Raw genomic sequence first — 25,552 nt, forward strand, 5'->3', positions numbered from 1 at the left:
TACATACCGGAGCTGTAATGGGGGTTAAGTATTCAGCCTTACATGGAGATTGTTGTATAAGCCTGGATCTATATAATATAATATGTACCAGTGCAGACGTCTAGAAAAGCAGATTCACAAGACTAGGGGTTTAAATATAGTCTAAACTCATGTTTCCCCTCTAACTTTTCTATTATTTATGACATTTCTGCCTGAAAATTAGACTAGTGCATATTGGGCCCTATCAGCAAAAGAATGTCAAGAACATGGCTTCCTCCAACGCAGATGGAGTGTTCACTTTCAGTCATTTGCTCAAACGAGACACTGGGTATAGCAGCGCTGGTTGTAGCTGGCATTATAATCAGGAAACACTGATCTTAAAACACAACATACTGTAATAGTCACGTACAGCAAAAACGGAGACACCGCACAAAGAGCCAAAAGTGATTTGTTCACACATAGAAACTTTACTGCGTAATATTGGCCCATTAGAGCAAAGGGTAATATTGGAAATGACAGTACAAAGCCACAGATGAAGTGCTCAGTAATAGCTCAATTTAAACTATATCGCCAGCGTTGCATGGTGACTATCTATTTTTATTTACACGAGCTGTAAAGAGGTTAAACCAGAGGGCTCGCCCAGCTTGTGGAAATCTGAACGATACATTTTATACCCTGAGTAGTCTATCACACATTCACAATCCACTATGACTATCTGAGCTGTGTACATGACAAAATGCAATTTAACAATAAAAAAAAAAAATGACATGAACTCTAGAATGAACTCTAGATCTGCGTACACCAGTATGCAACATGAAAATAGAATTGTGGGGGGTGACACGCAAAAGGGACACTACCAAGTTCTTCACCCCAAATGGCCAGCTTTGTGACCGGACACTTTCCTAAACTTAAGCTAGGTACTTACACGTCTACGGCAAAAAGGCAGGCCATGGGCGATGATGCTAATGCAAAACGTCTTCATCACAGTGTGGGCCGGCAATCTTTCTTTAACACTTGGAAAGTCGATGGGGACCAAATCATAGTTTAGAGAAGCTTTATCAGACTTTGACATCCTTGTCGCAAAGTAACTTTCTGATGCTAACATACAGAACGGTTCATATTCATCCTCTGATGGCTTCCCGGTCGGCTGAGCCCAAAGAGGGTCTCCCAAGGCCTTCTCTCCTCAAGCTGTCCCTGTGCAGTACTGACCTATGTGAGGCTTGCCAAGTGCATGCTATCCTAGTATAGCAAGGAATTATAAACGCCAAATGAGGAGCAGACTGCTCCTGTCATTCAAACAGCTGATAGCCCTTCCCTCTCTTGCTGAGAGCACAGCAATCACTGTGTAGCACCTTATCCATTCATCCTGTACAGTGTGCATTCTACAGGATCTCTTACATATAGCGATAAATAAAGATGTATTCGCAAACACACACACACACACACACACATACACATATATATATATATATGATATATATATGATCACAGGTGTGAAACTTCCAAATCGAACATTTATTTTTACAACACGTATATGATGCTGGTTTTCTTTCATTTTCCAATTAAGATAATCTAAGCCAGAATGTACTCAGAAGTTATGTAAAGATTTAAGATATATATACAGAATGAGGATAGAGGTGGTTGTAAAGGATATCTTAAAAGAAGCAAACCTTACCTAACATTATAACTGTTCTTGCTTTAATGATTTTGAACCTGCGATGGTTGTGCGACAATGGTCAACGTTGACACTTAAAATGCGATCGTTGCCACATTAATAAGTATTTGCGCAGCAAATGATTTTACAACCTTCTTTCATAATTGAAAAAAAGTGGAATAAATCCAGCTTTGATTAAACAGAGAAACATTTATGTAGTTCCATATTCTTGGCATCTGCTGCCCTCATGTGGCTGATGTCAGAAAACACAGTTTGCCCCCCTTTAACCTTTTCTTTTACAAGAATATGCATGGTTAAAGTTAAATAAAGACCACAATAAAAAGTACATACCACATATTATTCATAACGGGATAAAATAAAAAATATGTAGTTAGTATGTTTTCACTACTAGTATTCTAAATTTAGTAAGCCCATTTAACATTTTTCCTGTAGCTACAAAGTATTTATTATACAATAGAGTTAGTAAACATAATTGCATTAAAGCTATTAGCGTTCGTCATTAAATAGGCCAATAAACTAAATGTTAGCAGCTGCTAATGTCAGATTTCTGCTCTTAAGATCTGTTATAGCAAGTGATTTAATAGATGCTCTATATTTTTATGTTGCATCTCTGCACTCTTAGCATTGTACAGTTACCTGGAAGTTTCTATATTGTATATAATGCAATATGCTGCAGAGATGGCACACCTATCTCCATACAGAGAGGGGCCTGCAAATATTTCAGCTATGCCATTTATGGTTAGTCTGGCATTTTGGGACATTTCTCAGATGCTCACCCTGTCTGTACTGAGCGCCTGTCCCGTGGATCAGTTTGGTGGCTGTATAAAGCTGAGCAGCTGTTGGAGTACACAGGGGGAAAAGCTAGAGAAAGGACAGTTGTCCCTGAGGAATGTAGCTGCTCATTAGGAGTTTGTGCTGTGGCAGCACCTTCTCACAGAAGTATGTAGGGAATGACATAGCACAACAGGTAGGTTACTCATTCCACGCATTGCAGCTCTGGGAAAGATGCTGTTGCTTACAAACAAGTGTTTCTTAAGAAAGCAATTATCATTATCTAGGGAAGCCACCACATACGGGTGACGTCGGGTAAATGCCAGTTTGGGTGTCAAGCAATGATATCCAAATCACTTTATATTAGTAACATATATAACAATCTCAGCAATGTACACTTAAAAACATCCCCTTAAATCTGTTTCCATGCCGATACAGATTACATCCTTAGTGTTCATTCTAGCACCCGCTATCTTTGAAAACCCATGCAGTTCCTGTTCCCTGCCTAGGGTGTCGCTGTCTGCTGTGGTGTTTCTAGCACAGGTCTGGTTTGCATATCAGTTCTGATATACAGACCACACACTGCTAGAAGCACTACAGCAGACAGCGACACCACAGACAGGGAAGAGGAACTGCATGGGTTTTCAAAGATAGGGTGTGCTGGAATGAACACTACATCCTCTTACCATAAAAGAATGCTGAAAATGTGAAGAGCAAATATAAAAAATAAAATAAAGGGCGTAGGCTGGGTAAATTTAAATAAAGGCCAAAAAGCAAAATAATGAATGGGATTAGCCAATTAAATCTATGAATTATCGGGATCCAATTACTAAGAGCTATAAACACTGTGTATATAATGATCAAATGTATGATGCAGCGAACTGTATACTGCATAAGCATTTTAAACAGAACACCTTAGCTGAATAGAAAACAGACTGATATGTATCCCATCACCACTGTCCTGCATTGTCCCCTCCAATCCTAAAGTGTACCAAGACGCAGAGCATTATCTATACATATAATAAAACTGAACGGTTGTGTCTGTACATAGAATTTGTTTTTGAGAAATATATATATTATATATATTTTGCTCATTCTGGCATAACGCAAAAACTACTGGATGAATTTGGATCTATGTATAGATTAGTGACCTAGAAAGAAAATAAAGCATGTTCTGTAATTGGGCAGTATGGAATCCTTGTGGTACCATATAAATAAAGGATAATAATAATCCGAATGTGAAATTAGGGGATGGGAGCAATAAAGGAAAATCCGGATGCTCTACACCCGGCGCGTTTCCACTGAGCATTAACAGACATCCATGCAAGCAAAGCCACAGGCAAATGCTAGTACAGTAATGAGATGAAGTGCACACTCAGAGAAATTCTAGATTGTTTAGTAAATGGGTCTAGGCTTTTCAAGCTAGTGCTGCACGTGTTGACAGACCATGAATAACTAGCACGTATTAGGGCAGATGTATGATCAGACGATATAGGGGAGAAGGGTATTAGCGCACGTTATGTGCACTGATACCGCTTCTCCCTTATGTATGACGGCGCCAGCGTGCGGTAATAGACAGGGGCTATATGCGCCCCTGTCCATATCGGCACTGCTATCTAAATGATAGCAGGTCGAATGTATGAACGGTCAGCATCGCTGACCGTTCCGCCAGCAGCAGGCTGGCGAAGCCCTATTTAAACAGCAGGGACAGCGCTGTCCCTGCTGTAAGGTCTGGGCTGCGCTGGGGATCTCGCATGAGCAGAGAGATCCCGCGCATGCCCAGTGCAGCCGGCCGGGGGACAGGAGACAGCGCATCAGTGTAAACTGATGCAGTATCTCCAGGAGGGGACATTGCCGGAGGGGGGATTTAGCGCCCCCCAGCTTCGGCAGACAAGATGTTGTCAGTCTCCCCTCCTGCTTCGCCTCGCTAATGAGGCAAAGCAGGAATTATCGCGTCGCTATAATACTTCTGCCCCAATATCTGTAGACTTAACCTGGGCCTAATCTATATAATTATCTGACAGAATTGGTTGTTTGGAATAGAAATCTGGTAATACCCGGGAAAATGGGCAAAACCCGTTGTTCAGACAAATTGGTTAATTTACAACTTTAACCAATGTATACAGTATGAACAAGTTTTAGTCCGTTTTGCAGTGATGGGGAGCATATAATCAATTGTCATTTGAACTCATCGATTACCAGACTTTTGTTTCAACCAGCCGGATCTGGCAGATACCTGTAGAGTATAACCAGATTATGGCTTCTACAAGAAATAAGCAGTACAGATCAGCCGGATAAGCAGTACAGATCTGATAAGTAAATGGTTCATGTTTCACATGGGTCCTGTGTCATCCGATTGCCAATATCTGATATGGGCAATCATGCATGTGCTTATAGAGTCCTGTGCAGCTGTCGCTGGAGGAGATCAGAGAATGTGCGCTGGGTAAGAGGAGAGCTAGAAGGTCTTTAAATACTTCTGCAGGCTTGGAAGCTGCAGCTACTCATTGCCTAAGAAAAAGAGGTTTAAAAACTTGTATAAGCTCAAGCACTCAAAATAACCCACACATACATACGGATGTGCCCTCTTACCTTGCGCTGCAGTAAGCATGCCCGATGTAGCACACCATGCTGTAGCCGCATTCACAGCCTGCAATCCTATGGGATGATGAATGTAAATGCGACACACTCGCTTGCCGTAGGGCCCCTTTATCAAGGCATACGTATATGCTGCATATCTGTGTCTGTGCATATCTGTGTCCACATTTAGAAGGATGCATTATTATGTCCACTTTAGTTGATAAATATATACACTCAGTTTAGACGGAATGGGATCATTCGTCAGACTGCATTTAGGTCTACAGTCATTAGGTCGACCCCACTAGGTCGACTGGCAGGAAGGTCGACCTGACTTAAGGTCGACATGGGCCAAGGTCGACATGACTTAAGGTCGAATTTGCATAAAGGTCGACATGAGGAAGGTCGACTGGTCATAAGGTCGACATGGGTTTTTCACTGTTTTTTTTTATCCGAATGTCGACACAGTCGACATGGACACAGTTGGCAATGAGAATCGGACCCTCGCATCGCTCGCTTTGCTCGCAATGCTTCGGGCACGGTGCCTCGCTGCGCTCGGCACACTATTTTATTCTCCCACCACGCCCTAGTGGATGGTAGGGCATAATATACCGCCTGTCGGCACATGTCGGCTCAAAAAACAGTGAAAAACCCATGTCGACCTTATGACCAGTCGACCTTCCTCATGTCAACCTTTATGCAAATTCGACCTTAAGTCATGTCGACCTTGGCCCATGTCGACCTTAAGTCAGGTCGACCTTCCTGCCAGTCGACCTAGTGGGGTCGACCTAATGACTGTAGACCTAAATGCAGTCTGACGAATGACCGCATCCCGTTTAGACAGCTGGACAGCTCTAGAAAATGTCCTAGGGGTTCTGAATTTCTTCCATTTACAGATGATGGAGGCCATTGTGCGCATTGGGACCTATAAAGCAGCAGATATTGTTTTGTACCCATCCCCAGACTTGTGCCTCGAGACAATCCTGTCTCAGAAGTCTAAAGACAATTTCTTTGACTTCATGCCTGGTTTGTGCTCTGACATGCACTGTCACCTGTGGGACCTTATATAGACAGGTGTGTGCCTTTCCAAATTACAGTGGGGATCGAAAGTTTGGGCCCAAACTTTTGCAGACGACATTTTTTGTTTTCTGTTATTTTGAAAGTGTAAAATAACTTTTTTTGACATGTTATAAGAATGTCTCATCTGTAATTTGATGCCTTTTGGAGATTTTTCCATTCTTGGCTTCTTTTTGCACATTAATATGAATTTTTGCCTGGGGTGCCCAAACTTTCGCTCCCCACTGTATGTCCAATCACCTAAATTTACCACAGGTGGACTCCAATTAAGCTGTAGGAACATCTCAAGGATGATCAGTGGAAACAGGATGCACCTGAGCCCAATTCTGAGATACATGGCTGTGAATACTTATGTACATGTGATTTCGTCTAGTTTTTTATTTTTGATAAATTTGCAAAAATCAACGAAAATCTTTTTTCACATTGACATTATGCGGTACTGTATGTAGAATTTTGAGGCAAATCATGAATTTATTCCATTTTGGAACAAGGCTGTAACATAACCAAATGTGGAAAAAGTGAAGAGCTGTGAATACTTTCCGGATGCAATGTAAAAGTCTAAAGAGGAATAGGTAAGTTACCTGTAACAAACAGATTCTAGATATCATTTTATAGCATGTCCAAAATAAATGGCAGCTAGAATGTAATTAGTTGCTATTGATTCTGAGGAGAGTGTAGTATGACCTTATCCTCTTTGAAAAACTGCAGCAGCAAACACCTCCAGCTATCCTAAATCCTGAGGGGGGACAGAAGCGCAAGTATCACAGGTATCCCTGCGGACCTCTATGGGGGATTCAGTACTGAATCCCGGCGGTCGGGATACCGGCGTTCAGAATCCCGACGCCGGAATCCCGACAGCCGAAATGTCGACAAGGGGGGGGGGGGGGCGTGGACCCCCCCCCCCTTGCGGGCTCGCTGCGCTCGCCACGCAGCGGGCCCGGTGCCTCGCTACGCTCGGCACACTAATTTATTCTCTCTCCAGGGGTGTCGTGGACACCCACGGAGGGAGAATGTGTCGGGATTTCGGCGGTCGGGATTCCGGTGTCGGGATTTTGAACGCCGGGATCCCGACCGCCGGTATTTTAACTGCATCCCTCTATGGGGTATGGGGTGTGGGGTGGAACTTGCAATTCCTTGAAAATCTAAATATGGGGCCATTATTAAATGTTGCATGTTTATTTTGAGCGATTTCCAGTCTAAAGTGATGGGATATGGGGCGATATATATGAAGCTGCATTTGAACAGCTCCATTGGGTGCCCTCTAGTGGCTGCCAGCATGAATTCACTTGGATACATGGAGCTTAAAACATAAAAGACAACACCAGTACCATGATGATGGCAATATTAATATGCTGACGTGCTCTATTTTGCGGAGACACTAAAATAAATTTGATTTATGACCTAGTACTTCATATTAGGGCTCTTTAATCTATCAGTGTTCAGTGAATGCCAACAAGCTTTCATTCATTTGCACACACTATAAAAAAAAAAAGATGTTTTTGATTAAATTATCACATATCCTCTCAATATCAGGGTTAATATAATGGAAATAAGGCAATGTGACCAGACCACACTGCTGTGCGTCCGCTGCTGGAACCCTCGCCCATACGACCTCTCCCAGCTGCACACAAGAGTCTCTGGCGTCCCACCAGCTGCCTTCCTCCACTCCACTCCGCTGCCATCTGCCCAGCTCCACCACTCCCCCAAGTCAGTCAACGTGGGGGACAGGGGGCACTATAGGCACTATCTATAGCATAGCGGTCCCACCAGAGAACAGTCCTTATGGGAAAGTTGTGTGTCCTCATACAACTAGCCATCGATAAGCCATGTGACATGAGACACCTGGAGCATAATGTGATGCAAAGGGTATGCGTTATAAGGTGGACAGCATAAAGTTCAACATTCATTGAGTCAACCACTATAGTTGACATGCATCAATGTCAACATGTCTGAAGGTTTACAGGGGCATTAGGTCGACATGGGCAAGGTTAACAGTCAAAAGGTCGACATGGGATTTTGTTTAACTTTTTTATCCCTAATGTTAACACAGTTGACATGAATACTAAGAAAGGCACCGTGTCCATTCGCCATGCTTCGGGCACGGTGCCTCTCTACGCTCGGCACACTATTTTATTCTCCCACCATGTCAGCAACCCCCCCACCAAAAAAAAAAATCAAAAAAAATCAACCTTTTCACTGTTTACCTGCCCAATGTTGACCTAATGCTTGTGTCGACCTAACTCCATGTCGACATTCAGACAGAGTGTTCAATATTATCGTCACCAATTTTTAACATACATTTCTGGCGAGTTCCAGAGGCTCCATACAGGCTGCATTTCACAAATGTTCCACTTGATTAGTCTTGAATCTTTTGACTGTACCTATTTGTAGTTAATGTTGCTGTGCACTCTTATGTATCTGATTTATGTTTAATGTCAACTTTTATTCCAAGCATTGGATACGTTCATGTTAAAACGTTCCAAATTGGGTAATTTTGTCCTTAAATACAAATACGTCTAAATACATCTTTGCCACACCAAAACCCAGGTGACACATAACGTTATACTCTGTAATACCGCATGTCATAGGGCCTTATTTTGGTTCATTCTTTCTGACAAAATCCTTCTTAGATGGACAAAACCATGTGCACTACAGGGGGGCAGATGTAACTTGTGCAGAGAGCATTAGATTTGGGTGAGTAATTTTGTTTCTGTGTAGGGTAAATACTGGCTGCTTTATTTTTTCACTGCAATATAGATCTCACTTTGAAGTAAAACCCCACCCAAATCTAATTCTCTCTGCACATGTTACATCTGCCCCACCTGCAGTGCACATGGTTTTGCCCATCTAAGAAGGATTTTGTCAGAAAGAATGAACCAAAATAAGGCCCATAGTCACAACGTGATGCAGCCAGGACGCACCAATTCTATATGTGACATTCGCAAATCTATGTGCAACTGCGTCTCTGGCTCTGCATACCAAGTGCTACCCCTGCAGTGCCTGTGGCTTTTTTCCATTCCATGTGGTCAAAAAAGATACTCAACGCTAATTAAGCTGCAAAGGGCCAGTTAGGTGCATGGGTCAAAAATGACTAAGAACCAGGTGAAAACGGCTACAAGATCGCTCGAAAATGGACGAACACACATGGATTGGCCAATCAACATGCTTTCCACCCATGCCGATCCCAATACCCCCCTCAACGGCGAGTAAATTGTCATTGCGATTGTATTCTCTAATAGATTCCTGAAAACATTAAGAAATAATGGAAGGAATGCGATCTGTGCTGATATGTCCCCACAAGGGAAATACCAGCACTCACCTATTCAATGCTGCTGTTAATGACAGCGTTGACGGGTTAACATAAAAGAATAAACATAATTTTCATTTATGGATTTCAATATGAAAAAATATGATGATAATATCACCAAGGGACAGATTACTTGTTTCTATAACATTATAAGTCCCGTTTTATGCCAGTGTCTTTGAATATTTGGACCATACCAGCTATTTTCTGTACAGATATCAGAAACTCAGTTTGCGGTGTGGGGGTAGTGAGGTGTCACATGGAGCGGGTGGGGGCTGAGGCACATCACCATAGCTATGCCCCATGCTATACAATGTTGAGATTATATTGCCTGGGGCGTGGCTAGGATGGCACCATTCAGAATGGCATCATTAGCCATGTAAACGACCCACTTTCCTCTAAAAGTGGAGAGCTGAGTCCGGGTTGAGCAGATATCTAAGGAGACTTGCCTACCCTTCCTAGTAGCCGGGTGGCCCACCCTATTTTTTAAAGTCTGTTGGAAAGTGGTCACTGCTGTAAATGCTATTGAAGGGTACCAGACCTGTACCCAAAATGTACTTGGGCTTAGTACAGGTAAGTGTGTGGCTCCACTAGATAATAGATGACAAGCTGACAGGAATTGATTGCTGAAGCAAACCGATCTGCAACACAAAACAGTATTATGGCATTCCTAAATAATGCTGCAGATATCCCAGGAGAAAGGATGTGTAACTGTATGTGAAGTCTGCTATCATTTGTACAGCATAAGAAATAATGAGCTGTGTGCGGCCAAGTATTTACCATGAAGATGGAAGGATCGCTATCTCACAGAAGAGACATTGTATAACCACACAACTAACGCTTGCGCGAGTTCTGGGAATCCTTACATTTTGAGATATCAATTATGAAGTTTCCCTGCAAGAACCAATTATCAAAAGCATTAAGATAAAGAGGTCAAGAAGGGTCATTAAGACAATAATATATACACAGGCTTCATAAAGCCGGGGTAAGAGATAGTAAAACATCCACATTTCTGTCAGAGAACAGAGAAGAGGGGCTCTCCTCTCCGACTGTCGTTACAATGCCTGCTATGCTAGGCATGAAGGGTGACGTTTGGAATGAATTGTACTTGAAATGGTTTAATGCGTAGCCAAGAACAGTTATAGCTGGCATGTTATGAAAGCCTCAGCTACTCATTCAGCCCTGTGTTATGTTCCCACACAGCACTGAAAGCATAATAGTGTTAGAGAAGATTATATATACACACACCCATTACCTGAACAGACAGAGATCCAATCAAACAAAGATCTCATGCTGTACAATGAACTAAGAAGTAATATTTATCATGGGAATGTAGTCAGATCTTCATTTACAATTTCAACACAACAACAACAGACAGTAATGAGGCCTACACGCGTAGCGACGGAAGCTTTGTGCTGAGCGATCTGTCACAGCCCATGTACTCAATAGAGAGAATGCTTGACATATCTAGCTCGGCTATAGAGACGTGCAAGGCCGTGCATCGCTATCACTATCACTACGGAGCATACATACACACACACACACACACAGCAATTTTAATTTCTAAGTGATCTAGTCAGAACTCTTACAAAATAGGCAAAAATTGCTGTGTGTGTGTATTCTGTGTGTGTAGGCCCCATTACTATGACAACAATGCTGAAATGTCGTCAATACAACCATGTCAACCTTCTCATGTCGACGAAATACACAATAACAACATGCCTATCATACATTCACTGAGTAAAATATTTGTTATTTTGTTTCACTTGTATAAAATATAGGCAACCAATGCTGAAAGCATTGTGACAGGGTTACACAGCAAAAGCACGCATGGCACCATTTTATTAACAATTCAATCTGTCACTCAATTTCCCTTGAAACCCAGCGATATTTCAGGGTTGCCGACTTCTAAATTCTCCTCTCCGGGAGAAGCCCGGAGAGGAGACTTTCCTTACCCGATCGGGGGGCGGGGCTTGACTGTGATGCCATTAAGCCCCGCCCCCATTACGGGAAATAGGATAAATCACTGATCTCCATGGAGGGGACGGGGCTAAAATGACACGATTGTGCCATTTTAGCTCCGCCCCCCTCCTCTGAGACCCGCGATTTGGGGGGCTCCCCCAGATTCCGGGAGGGTTGCCCACCCTTCCGGGGGGCCGAGAGGGGGACCTGATTTTCGGGAGACTCCCGGGAATTCCGGGAGGGTCGGCAACCCTGCGATATTTTGAACACACGCGGAACAATTGTGTAAGAAATCAGAGGATTTGATGGGTTATTTAATGATTACAAATCATTAACACATCATTAGCACATCGTTCATCATGACTACACACAGAACGATGTGCGCCAAATCCTTCAAGACAGGTCGTTTTCTTTTTGCATGCCTAAGGGAATCATCTATTAAGATGAACGACTGGTGGGTATGTGCATTGGATCATTATCATGCCCACACATGGACAGTTTTTGGGGCAGATGCACTAAGCTTCAATGGTGATAAAATGGAGAGTGATCAACAGCCAGCCAAACATTATTACAACATCTAAAACACTTGTTTAGTAAAGGTAACAAAATAAATGAACAAAAGGCATAAAATACTTGTCTTATGTGTTCTGATCGATCAAAAAAACATAGCAAGTCAGAAGATGTGATTTGTTCTTTCCATGCGACAGAAATGTGCATAAAACACACACACACACACACACACACACACACACACACTGGAACACAGAGGCATAAAACACAGTTCCTAGAAAAGGATGGGAATAATGCCCTCTTGTGGTTCAAAGATAGATTACACTGCATGTTCTGTTGGAGACAGTACATACAGTACATTTTTCAATGGGATTTTATTAAAACAAACACTGACAGTTTACCATTTTTTTTATTACCTTCACAAACATATAGCAGTCATATACTATATACAGATATTTTAAAAGAAAATTACTCATGTTAATATTAGAAAAGTATACATCTATTTATTCTGCTAGTTAAACAATGAAGCAGCCAAACCAAGAGGTATAGTTGTAGTGTTGTTCACTTTAGGATTTTTTAGGGAAGGGTGCTGCTCACCAAGCGGGCAATATTAGGTAGCACAGATGATGTAATGGATAGCAATGCATTACTGCCTCACAGCACTGAGGTCATGGGTTAGATTCCCACACTGGCACTAACTGTGTGGAGTTTGTATATTCTCCCTGTTCTCGTGGTATTCCCGCATCATCGACTACTACTACAGCTCATCTGCTGGTATAACCAGTAGCTGAGCGGCTGGGTGGACGGCTGTCCATAGTGTCGTGCTATGGAAAGCTATCTACCCCAGGGAAAATCACATGGAGAGGCCAAAAATCACTCAGCGTGTATACACTTTGGCCCAATGATTTTCCCATCATCGATGTCCATACACGCTGGACAAAAACGCACAGTTTACACACTTCGCACACGTGTCTGGGGAGATAAGCACACAAACAGAGGTTCTTTCCACACACTAAATACAGTTATTAAAATAATTTCAACTAGAAGTGTTTTTTACAGAACTATTATTTGCACTGCTTGTACAGCCAGTGTAAGAGGATAAGTAGTTGTAACATTATAATATAAGTTCACTTGCAGATTTCCCATTTGGTGCAGCAAAGGGATCAATCAATATATAGCACAGATTTTGTTCATAATGATAACGTCTGTGGGAGCAATTATGTGGCATACAACCCGATTACTCTGCACAGGAAGAAGGACAGTACTTATGTCGCCTCAAAAGTTCTGACATAATGCCAAAGGAATCAAATGATCTTTTAGTGCTTATGTGAAAATCACTGCATCTAGGCAGAACATTTCTAATCTTGTAATACTTTTCCAGAAATAAAAATACTTTAGACCAGTGGTTCTCAAACTCTTTTGAATCACAGCACCCTAGAGCATCAAAATGTTTTTTTAGGGCACCCCTAGGCCAAATGCTTCTTATCAAGAAATTTAGAAAAGAAAATTAAATTAAGTGCATTGTGTTTATATCATAGTTGCCAACCCTCCTGCATTCTGCAGGAGACTCCCTGAAATAGCAGCAATCTCCCTCTCTCCCTCATTAGTCTAGCAATCTCCCTCATTTCACCTAGCCCACATTACACGGTTACATTTTTGAGAAAAAAAAAGGAATGAGACAGATACATTTACATTGAGTCATCAGCACCATTTCCCAGCACTTTACCAAGTATAGTAGCTTTTACTAACTGCTTTGGGGCTCATCTACATTTGGATAGAAGTCAATTTAAAAGCTTCCTCTCAGATGTAGCAGTACACACCCACGCTTCTAGGTGCCACTTTTACAATCTCTTTTCACAGTCTCTCCATATATGGAACTAGACACGCCCTTATGTTGGAGCATGACACGCCCCCTCAGTGGGGCACTGGGCAAAATTCTGCTACCAGCTATAATCTCCCTGAAACTAGTTTTCAAAAGTAGGCAACTATGGTTTATATGTCACAGTTATCTGGTGAGGGACAGGATTTGCTCCTATTCGTCTACATACAGTATATCATGGTTGGCAGCCACCAGCACTGGTTTTGCCTGTTACATTGACCATAAATTATATGAATTAATCCTGGTCCACCAACCCAAGGCACCCCTGCAAGTGTCCTGAGGCACCCCAGGGTGCCTAGGCACACAGTTTGGGAACCACTGCTTTAGACAATAAAAAAGTCCCAGCGTAACCTTCTGCCCTGATATGTTCCCATAACTTGTTGTCTCTGAAAGGGCAAATCCCAGTCAGAGAGTGAAGGCAAATTACAAGACACGTGGGGATATGTTCATATTGTCGACACCACTTAGGTCAATAGTCATTAGGTTGACAGGTGGCAAGGTCGACATGTGTAAAGGACGACATGGGACAATGTCAACATGTTTTAGGTCGACATGTGTTTTTTTTTTTACTGTTTTCTGAGCTGACATGTGCCGACCATCCACTAGGGCATGGTGGGAGAATAAAATAGTGTGCCGAGCGCAGCAAGGCACCATGCCCAAAGCATCGAGAGCATAGCGAGTGATGCGAGCGGCTGTGGTTGACTTCCAACTGTGTCCATGTTGACTGTCGACATTAGGGTAAAAAACAGTAAAAAAAAAACATGTTGACCTTCCAACCTAGCGCTGTGTCTACCTTGTCCCATGTCGACCTTGCCACCTGTTGACCTAATGACGGTCGACAATACGTTCCACACCAGACACGTGTACACAGGGCATTGAGATGGGCCATGTAGTTACAAGACACGTGTACACAGGGCATTGAGATGGGCCATGTAGTTACAAGACACGTGTACACAGGGCATTTAGACTGGCCATGTGTACACAGCACAAAATATTAAGGGGCAATTCAACTGTTATTTGGGTGCCTGCCACTAGAGTGAGATAATCTGCTGCAATTTATCCGTCATGCCCCTTGTGTGAGAACGCAGTGGGCACTGCCATCTCTGTTCATAACCTCCTAAGACGGCACTTTGGTGTTGCAGGCAGAACTTTACTTGGGTTTAAATCCAATTGCTTTAGGGCATGTCAGGTGTATTATTCATCGGATTAGAAGAATAACGGCATTGCTCCAATAGCCACACATTACTTTGGGCACTGTTAGGCTGGCCATGTGTATACATGACACATATATGGAGCAAAGACATTTAGGGGTATATTTACCAAGATAGGTGTTCTACTGAAGATGGGATAATACTATGGGCAACCAATCAGATTCTATCATTTTGTAGAACAGGCATGGGCAACCTGTGGCTCTACAGCTGTTGTAAATATACAAGTCCCAGCATGCATTGCCACTTTTTGCTATTAGGGAATGCTAAAACTGTGGCAAGGCATGCTGGGATGTGTAGTTTCTCAACAGCTGGAGAGCCACAGGTTGCCCATGTGTTTGCAGGGGACAAGTCTGTGCAGTATATTCAGGCTGGCTTTTTTTTGGATGTCAATGCTGACATCTGAGCATGTGCACCCCCAAATAGTGTACCACTTTGTTCAGCTTACTTCCTAGGCCTCACAAAAGCATCATTGGCCCATCTTCAGCAGGTTAGATATTCACCTATACAAGGACAACTTGCATGTATGACAGTAGCCAGGCACCCACAATATCTCACCATAGACACACCTTGTAGCATTTCACATGCTTCTCTTTACTAGAGAAAGCGGCTTGACCATAAGAATAGAAATAATGGGCATTACTCTGATAAAAAGTTACCGGCACCATTTCTTTATCCAGGTTTGATAACGGTGTACCATTAATGTATACTTCCAGCACACACTACATGCATATGAAAATGACCCTGTAGATCTACCTAATAAGAGCAAAACTAACTCTGACCTGGAATGTAAATGAGATGACATTTTAATGTATGTATGTCGCCTCTGAGGACTTCTGCTCACAATGGGGCAGATGTATCATAGCAGCGCTTATCGCGCCGCTATGATACTTCCTGCTTCGCCTCAATAGCGAGGCGAAGCAGGAAGGGACATCGACAAGATGTATTAACATCTTGTCTGCTGAAGCGGGGGAGCGTTAACTCCCCCCTTCGGCGATGTCCCTTTCTGGAGATAGCGCATCAGTTAATACTGATGCGCTATCTCCTGTCCCCCGGCCGGCCGCACTGGGCATGCGCGGGATCTCACTACTCACGCGAGATCCCCAGCGCAGCCCACAGCTGACAGCAGGGACAGTGCTGTCCCTGCTGTTTAGATAGGGCTTCGCCAGCCTGATGCTGGCGAAGCCAAAGCAGGCTTCCTGCGGAACGGTCAGCGATGCTGACCGTTCATACATTCGGCCTGCTATCATTTTGATAGCAGCGCCGATATGGACAGGGGCACATAGCGCCCCTGTCCTTTACCGCATCTCACCTCCTTCATACATGGGGGAGAAGCGGTATCAGTGCACATAACATGCGCTGATACCCCTTCTCCCCCATAACGACCCTTCATACATCTGCCCCAATGATCCCTAGGGTACCAGTGATTGAGGCCATTCTGACAAATTGACAAGACAAAGACATAAGGAAGCTCTTTGATGTGACAACATACAGGAAAGAGCAGGTGTTACGTACATCGCCATTCTCTAGTGGTGCTGGTTTGTTCATCAGTAATCAGTGGCGTAGCTACGTTTTGGGCGCCCCCCCGCAGTTAGGGCCCCCCCCCCTTCGCCGCCCCGCCGAGCACCCCTACCCCGCCGCCCATGCAAACCCCCCTCAATCTCCCACAGCCTTACCTATCGCGCTGGTCCCGGCGGCTTCGTTCTTCTGCTTAGGACCACCAGAAAATGGCCGCCCCCATACAGCAGACAGTTTCAGAGTACTGTGTGCTATATGGGGGCGGCCATTTTGTGGTGGTCCTCAGCAGAAGAACGGAGCCGCCGGGACCAGCGCGATAGGTAAGTCTGCGGGGGATTGAGGGGGGGTTTAACTATAGCACCGCAGCCCCCGGCGCCCCCACATGCACAGCGCCCTCCCGCGGTGGCGGGGGCTGCGGTGCTATAGTTACGCCCCTGTCAGTAATAGCATGTACCCTGTCCCTGACATTGTAGGTAAGAATTGGAATGGCCACTGCAAGCTTACAGGGACTTTTAACTGGGAATGGGAAAGCCCACGTGAACTCACTAAGCAATCAAAAATGTCCAGAATATATATTGCCAGCGTAGGTCGGCTGTGAGACACTAGACAAGGGCTGGGCAACACCGGCCCTCCAGATGTTGATGAACTACACATCTCAGCATGCTTTGCATCAGTTTCAGCATGGCCACATAGCAAAACTAATGCAAAGCATCCTGGGATGTGTAGGTCATCAACATCTGGAGGGCCGGTGTTGCCCAGCCCTGCACTAGACCGATATTTCACTCTTCAACCCAATCATAAGCCATGTGCAGGGTGTTATATTATAATACTCTGGGCAGAAGTAAATGTTTCATCACCTCTGATAGCCTGCCTATCAGATTGCGGGGCGATATTAAAATGGACTTTTATTGCGCTCATTAAAGGTCGGGTCTAGCTGCTTATTGGACACGAAAAGTCCCGCTTACGTGCTAAAACAGGTGACTTTTCGCACATTTTAGCGGTATACGGTCGCATTATCGACCACACTTAGGTCGACAGTCATTAGGTCGACACCGTTGGGTCGACATGCAACTCGGTCGACAGGGTTCTAGGTCGACATGGTTGAAGGTTAACAGGTGTCTAGGTCGACATGGGACAAGGTCAACATGGGTTTAGGTCAACATAACGTTATGTCAACATGGGTTAGGTCGACAGGTCGCAATGTCGACATGGGTTTTTTCACTGTTGTTTGTGCCGATGGGCGGTATTTCATGCCCTACCATCCACTAGGGCGTAGTGGGAGAATAAAAGTGTGCCCGAAGCATAGCAGCGAAGCGAGGGGCTGCGGTTGACTTACAACTGTGTCCATGTCGACTGTGTCGACATTCGGGTAAAAAAACATTGAAAAAACCCATACCGACCTCGCGGCCTGTCGACCGAATGCTATGTCGAACTAACGCTATGTCGACCTAAACCCATGTCGACCTAGACACCTGTCAACCTTCAACCATGTCGATCTAGAACCCCGTCAACCTAGTTGTATGTCGACCCAACAGTGTCTACCTAATGACTTTCGACCTAAGTGTGGTCGATAAAACGATCCTCACCCATTTCAGCTCCCAACCCCAGGATCCTCCATTTGAAAAAACTCAGTTGGGCATCCTCTAGTGGCTGCTGGCACGTAATCATTTGAATCCACCATAGAAAACAACGATCCAGCTTTAGGAGTACAGCAACAAAAGCCCCATCGACTCAGAGTCTGAAGAACATTCAGCTGTACTAAAAGTAAGATCAGAAAAATATTGTTCAGCAATTCAGGAAGCCAGGTTTCCAGTTCTGCTGCTCTAGGAGCAGTGTAATGTACACCAAGCACATGACTGCCGACCATCCCCTGTGCTCCAGGCATATCATTAGCAATATAATAGATATGTGCATGTAACAGCCAGGAAGCAAATACAGAGGCAAAGAACCATTATTATAAGCACTCAACACACAATGTGGACACACGCGTCCATACAACGGATTTATGGGCTTTACAATAGCAGCTTTAAAACACACGCATGAATGTGAAGAATCTAGCCTGCCATGACCTTCCCATACCCAGCCGGCAGTCTGCTTATGCTTTCTCATGCCGATGAGTGGGACAATTTTACTTAAGCCCTGTGAGATTTATTTTCAGGACAAGATTTCCAGCCCTTTCAATAGCCAAAATGTAGTGACTGGTGAATACTCGTTCTGATCTGTTGGTTTCAGCTAATATGATTATACATTTTACAGCCACAAATAAGGAGCACAAAAGACAGATTCTTCTAAGCCGTGTACTATATTTAGAGGAATGAAAGCAGAAACCTACAACGCCAGTTCTCTTATTTGGCTGATTGTACTACAGAGTAGCTCATATGCAATGTCCAAATCTAAAGTTCTGACATTATTCTAAGGTCCTTTTAAAAATGAGTTCACCATGAACCAGAGCAAACCTTGGGCTACTTCTTCAATACCTGTCGAGTGGCAGATTTATAATGAGATGGCAGCAATACCATGCACAATAATTACAAATAAATACCTTGCTTATAAAGCATAATGTGGCCCTATACAGTAGGGAGCACAGACTGCATCTCTTCTGTAGGGTACGCACCAAAACGATTTGGCCTCAATTCCCCCAATTTCAATCCAATTCCAACCGATTGTATGTTTATTGTAGGTAAATTGGGTATATTTTGGCAGTTTAGATTCGATTCCCATCCGATGAGATGCACGTCCCCGCTGGTCGTTTTACAGATCCTACCTGCTGCAGGTAGGATGCAGGTAGAATTTGTAAAAGATCCATTCAACTGGATCCAGATTTGATTGGGATGGAATTGGAGGCAGATCATATGCTCCACCAGATCGTGCGACCATGGCAGGATCTGCTCACGATCTGCTAACGATCAGGATCGTTTTGGTGTGTACCTAGCATTCTTCTTCCCTGTGGACTGCTACACTTCATGGACCCAAAAGTCCGACTTCACACATTAGTGCTCACCTCCTCAGGAAAGTGCCAGCACAAATAATGGGCACCTGCTGCACTCATGCATAATAATCGAAATAAAAAATTAGCTCCTTCGGATGTCCATTACCTACGAGCGGTTTAAGTTCAGACCATAAAACCTCTTAGGTTACCATTACTAAGCTGCTTCAGATCATTATTAATCCTGTTAAGAGCATCAAAAAGTAACTATTCTCATAGAAGTCCACGTAGATACTGTTCTGGGGCAGTTTAGGGGTGCTAGCCTAGGGAATGTAACGTTCAGAACGTGAGACCTTACAGGCACCTGAAAAACTATTGAATTCCACACAAGGCGTAATGAATGGTTAAAAAAAAAAAAAGGAATGCATCCAATCATCATAGACTAAGTGAGTTTAGAACTAACGCTGTAAAATGTCACTTTTAAAACAATGCATAGACACATCCGCCATCATGTGATCTAACCTTAAACATTTTATTTTACTCAAAGCACTGTATATTAGAGACCCGCAAAAAGGGCCTGATTCTGACATGGGAGGAAAACAGGAGCAAATAACTGGGCACTTGGACAAACCATGTTGCAATGTAAGGGAGTGCAAATACAATTCATGTTTTTCCATGCAGGAACAATACTGGCTGCTTTTGCATGTGGTCCACAAACGTTGTTATTTTTATATGGGGAGGGGAACCTTGGACTGCACAGCCTAATTACAATTATATCACGATCTACCATGCTGAGGCTTGTAAATCCACACAGAAAGAGAAAATATATTGCCAATGTACACTCTACAGTGCCAAGCATTTCTTACCAGAATTATAATTTACTATTCTATTCTATTGGGAAATAATAAAAAATCTCGGCCCACCAAACAGTGCCAGCAGTGCTCTGTTGGTGGGCCAATATTTTTTTGGTCAAAAAGTATGAAAGTACCTTAAGCTTTACTTTTAAGTTCCATACACACTGGGCGATGATCGCATTCATCGCTGGGGGTAAAGCCGCTCAGTGTATACACACTTAGCGACTTTCCCCCCATCCGTCGCCGACTATGTAGGGAGGACGGCTTTGCATAGCGCAGCTATCCCGGGGCAGCAGTGCTCAACGCCGGGTCGTACACACTGGGCGGCTTTGAGCTGAAAGACGCTCAAACTGGGTGTTTTGAGCTACTTACAGCGCCCAGTGTGTATGGGCCTTTACACTACAATTTAGATTTGAGTTTGGACACAATCAAATCAAAGCTCTGCACATTATAGTTCTGTCCCACTTGCAGTGCAGCATGGCTTTGCCCAGGTACCCAGGGGTAGATATATGAAGCAGTGATAAGGGAGGAGTAGAGAGCTAAAGTAGACGTCATATAATTTTATATTATGTAAATTATAGATATTACTTCAGTGCTGATTGGTTGCCGTGGGCCACTTCTCCTGCCTTATCACTGCTTCATACATCTACCCCACAATTACTTGCTCTTTCTTACGTCACTCCTATTTCAGAGCCAGGCCAAGTACCCATTATTAGACTCACAGTAACAGAGCATATTGAAAGTTTACTGATAAAACAAAATCGCAATCCTACCTTTGTTAATGACAAGCTATAGAAAAACCACATTAGTTAAGAGAACTGAAAGGGGTGTTCACATAGCACTATAGTGCAGGAGTGTGTAGCATTCATAATGGTAAGTAACATAGAAGACACTCACCTTTGTTTTTGTGTGGAAAGGAGAGGGCTTTTGATGGTGGGATACGTCCATTAAACTATTGGAATTAGGAATATCGCTGCCATTTCTATGTTCACCCTCCCTACTGCTGTCATCGGATTGATCAAAGTTATCACTGTCCTGGTCCATTTCCTCTTCATCTTCATCTTCCACATCACAAGCATGCTCCTCGTCCTCCTCCTCCTCCTCTTGCTGCTCATTGTCCTCATGTTGGTCCTCAGACTGATCTGCTATAATACAACTGTTATTGTTTTCCTCCAATAGTTCCGGCTGGGGGTCACTCCTCTCCACGCTTCCAGGGCCACCCACCTCGCCATTCAACTCTATGTGATCTTCGTCTTGCTGTCTAGAAGGCTGCTGCTGCTGTTCTTCCTCCTCCTCCACTCTGTTCATTTGCTCCTCATCTGCTTGGCTGGAGGAAGCATTACCTCGCACAGAACCGCCAGTACGTCGCCTCTTGCTGCCCACAGACAGCAGTTCCTGATTCATTTCCAAAAGCCAGCTTGCTACTTCATGGACACTCGCTAGACTGTGTGAAGAGGCAAATGTTTTCACATTCTGCAGAAAAGAAAAGAAGGAATTACTTGCATGTAATATATGTATCAGTAAGCAATGACACATTGTAATGTACTTGACTGACCCTGCGCACAGACTAGCCCCAGCTCTGTAACCCTGCGCACAGACTAGCCCCGGCTCTGTAACCCTGCGCACAGACTAGCCCCGGCTCTGTAACCCTGCGCACAGACTAGCCCCGGCTCTGTAACCCTGCGCACAGACTAGCCCCGGCTCTGTAACCCTGCGCACAGACTAGCCCCGGCTCTGTAACCCTGCGCACAGACTAGCCCCGGCTATGTAACCCTGCGCACAGACTAGCCCCGGCTCTGTACCCTGCATACTGCCTAGCCCCGCCACTGTAACACTGTGCACAGACTAGCCCCGGCTCTGTAACCCTGTGCACAGACTAGCCCCGCCTCTGTACCCTGCATACTGCCTAGCCCCGCCACTGTAACACTTAATACTGCCTAGCCCTGCCACTGTAACCCTGCGCACAGCCTAGCCCCGCCACTGTAACCCTGCACACTGCCTAGCCCCGGCTCTGTAACCCTGCACACAGACTATCCATGCTTTTGTACCCTGCACACAGACTATCCATGCTTTTGTACCCTGCACACAGACTAGCCCTGGATCTGTAACCCTGCACACATACTAGCTTTGCAACTGCACTGCAGTCACCTTCATACAGACTAGTCACATTGCTGGAACCCTGCATATGCCGAGACATTGAAGTCAGCTCAATGGAGTGGTTCAACACAGTTTCTAGGCGCACAGCTCTTTCTGGAAATGCACTACAGACACTGTCAGGACTCAGGGACTGACTGTGTGTGCCTACAAGATTTTAGTTATTTGAGTGGAGTGTTGAGAAATTTGCTTACATAGCCATCTCTTCTGCACATAGACTAGCACAGTGGTTTCCAAACTTTCTTAACCATCAGCATATGTTCAAGGCACCCCTAGACAAAATGTTTCTTATGGATAAATAAAAAAAGAACGTAAATTGGGCTTAATCGTCACCCTCAGGTTCCGTTATGTGGTGGGGAACATAGCTGTGGTTCTAATTGTCCATACATTGTATGATGGTCAGCCACCAGCACTGGTATTGCCTATCACTTTGAGCATAATAATTTGTTTTGGTTATGGACCTCTATCACGAGGCACCCCAGGGGGCCTAGGCACAGTGTTTCGGGACCACTGGACCAGCACTACTGCTGTAACCCTGCACACAGATAACCACTGCGCCCATAACCCTGCACAGTGTACACAGACTAGCACTTCCCTTGTAACCACGCACAGCATACACAGTGTATCATCCACACAGACAGACACCATTGGAGGCAGAAGTTTAGACAGGCTAGGGTAATGGCATCCAGATCCCACCCCACTTCAGCTTTTGCTTTGGTAAAAAAAAATACAGACCACTAGAATGACCGTGCTGGCATTTATAAAATGGATGTTTCTGTAAATTGGGTACAGATGATGTGCGCATGACCTAATGTTGATCTCCTGGAAAAACTATATAGTGTGCAACCTTACAAACTATCGAACAATATATCATGCATTTTTGGTTACAAACTTTTGGAAAAACAGGGGCAGAGACTATATGGGCCAATGGTTCATATTTGCCGTCAAATTCTATGTTGAGTATAAAGGTAGGTAGGACACAGCGCGATGTGTTGAAAATCATGGCAATATAATCAGATTAAGCTGCATGTAGGACCACCCTGAAGATGCCATGAACGATTCACAGGAGTGCGCGATAGAGTGTACACACTGGATGATGTGATCAGTTTTATGTGAAGTCACAATCTGTCAGAATCTGCCACATTGTTCCATATATTGTCTATTGTGTACCCAGCTGCAGTTACATACTGGATGAAGCAGGTAAGGAGTTCTTCTGAGAAATGTAGGAATTGGTTTAGTAGTTTAATCAGGGCAATGTATCAGAACAAGTGAGAAGTATAAGTTTACAAATTGAGGCGTCAGGGCTTTGTCTGTACACAACAATAGCACTGCTGCATAAATGATGTTACGGACTTCAGAACTACAATTATGCAAATCAACAGTGCACTTATAACTGGCCACATATGGCACTGCTTAACACAATTTTTTATGGAAATCGCTACATCCTGCCAGAGGTTCAGTTAAGTGAAATATTTGAATCCGTTTACTACCTAAAATAGTAACGTCTCTGACTCCCTTACTTGTGCTAGTTTAGAAAATATGGGAAAATGAAGTCGAACACATTCCCGGAATTCTATGCTGCACATTAAAGACAAGTGCACCTTACATTTACAGATAGGAGAAACTGAAATTCTAGATATCAAACTCTCTAGTATTACATACACTGGGGATGATACAGTGCATTAACTTAAGCAAAAAACAAAACACTGTTCTGAGGGGGTTTGTTTTTGTTCATATTTAACAATCCTCCAAACCAGTGGTTCTCAAGGACCCCCAACAGTTCATGTTTTACAGATCACTTGGCAGGTGCACAGGTGCACTCATTCACCGACGCATTTGAAAAGATAACAGGTGGAGCTAATTATTTCACTTATGATTCTGTGTGGAGACCTGGAAAACGTGCACTGTTAGGGGTCCTTGAGGACCGAGGTTGAGAACCACTGCTCCAAACCACGCCCATACATTGCTGATATTTTTCAGTGTTTTGCAGGTTTTTTTTCCCCCATGCAAAAAATAGTATTAATGTACTGCAAATAGGCTGATTGTTGGCATGTATCCCCTTCAAATGCACACATCAAGGGAATGCTATGTGGTTCTAGGCTGCGTACACTCATACCCACGGCTTTACAATGTAATGTGTATGGATTGCAACTGAGCGTATGCACGCACCAGATTTACCACATTATGCATGGCGTGATGCAAACGCAAAGTGGCAATGTTATAAATGAACAGATCGGTACATTAGCCAAATAAAACCCAACTGGTCAAGGATTCCAACCAGTTATACCAATTCCAATCATTTCTTTGGTTAGAAATGGTGTATTCCAATATATTGCCAATTTTTCTTTTTATACAGTCATCTGGAAAATGCAGGAGTGCACCAACTGATTGACGCTTTATATGCCTTTCACATCACATAGCTGGGTCGGACCCTGCCCCTACACTATCACACTAAACCCGGGTTGCCCATTTTACAGACAGCATCCCAGGTTTAATCACTTTTATAACCTGGGTCAAATTGCCTGGCTTTCACAGCGAAACTCGACCTGGGTCCATATGTCACCGACCCGGCAAGAACCTAAGTCTGAGGTGCAATGTGAAAAAGGGTATTAGGGGCCCCTTTTCTTATAATAAATACATTTCAAACTGTTATACTGATAATGGCAATTACCATGTCAAACCTGCTATGATATTTGGATTAATTAATTCCTTATTATTAAATTGCATCAAAATGAAGTTACAGAACTTTACTGTCACATTAGCAAGAAGCAAAACAGCATCACAAGGTCGTCAAAAGCATTAGGTCGACTGCCAAAATGTCGACATAAGTTGTTCACATTGTTGTCCCTAATGTCGACACAGTCAACATGGACATCAACTAAATGTACCGTATCCCCTTGCATGGCAAATGCGATTCGGGCACCATGCCATAGTGCAGGGGTAGCCAACTCCAGTCCTCGAGAGCCACCAACAGTGCACATTTTCCAAGTCTCCTCACAGAATCATAAGTGAAGTAATTAGCTCCACCTGTGGATCTTTTAAAATGTGTCAGTCAGTAATGAGTGCACCTGTGAGGAGCCGGAAACCGCAAACTGTTGGTAGCTCTCGAGTACTGGAGTTGGCTACCACTGCCATAGTGCATGGTAGGGCATACAATACCA

At 43.8% G+C, this 25,552-nt stretch overlaps 1 protein-coding gene across 3 annotated transcripts in view; it reads right to left on the minus strand.

Annotated features, from left to right (window-relative positions):
• The window catches only part of FBXW7 (F-box and WD repeat domain containing 7), a 229,733-nt gene that overhangs the window by 111,605 nt on the left and 92,576 nt on the right, over positions 1-25,552 (minus strand). For all 3 annotated transcript variants that reach the window (XM_083171656.1, XM_083171664.1, XM_083171672.1), the window contains one exon: positions 21,135-21,710. In XM_083171656.1, the coding sequence (XP_083027782.1) occupies positions 21,135-21,641 (507 nt within the window). In that variant the 5' untranslated portion in view covers positions 21,642-21,710. The remainder of the gene's footprint in view (positions 1-21,134; positions 21,711-25,552) is intronic.

This window comes from Crinia signifera, chromosome 1, assembly GCF_055691185.1.
Source record: "Crinia signifera chromosome 1, ASM5569118v1, whole genome shotgun sequence".
Taxonomy (NCBI): domain Eukaryota; kingdom Metazoa; phylum Chordata; class Amphibia; order Anura; family Myobatrachidae; genus Crinia; species Crinia signifera.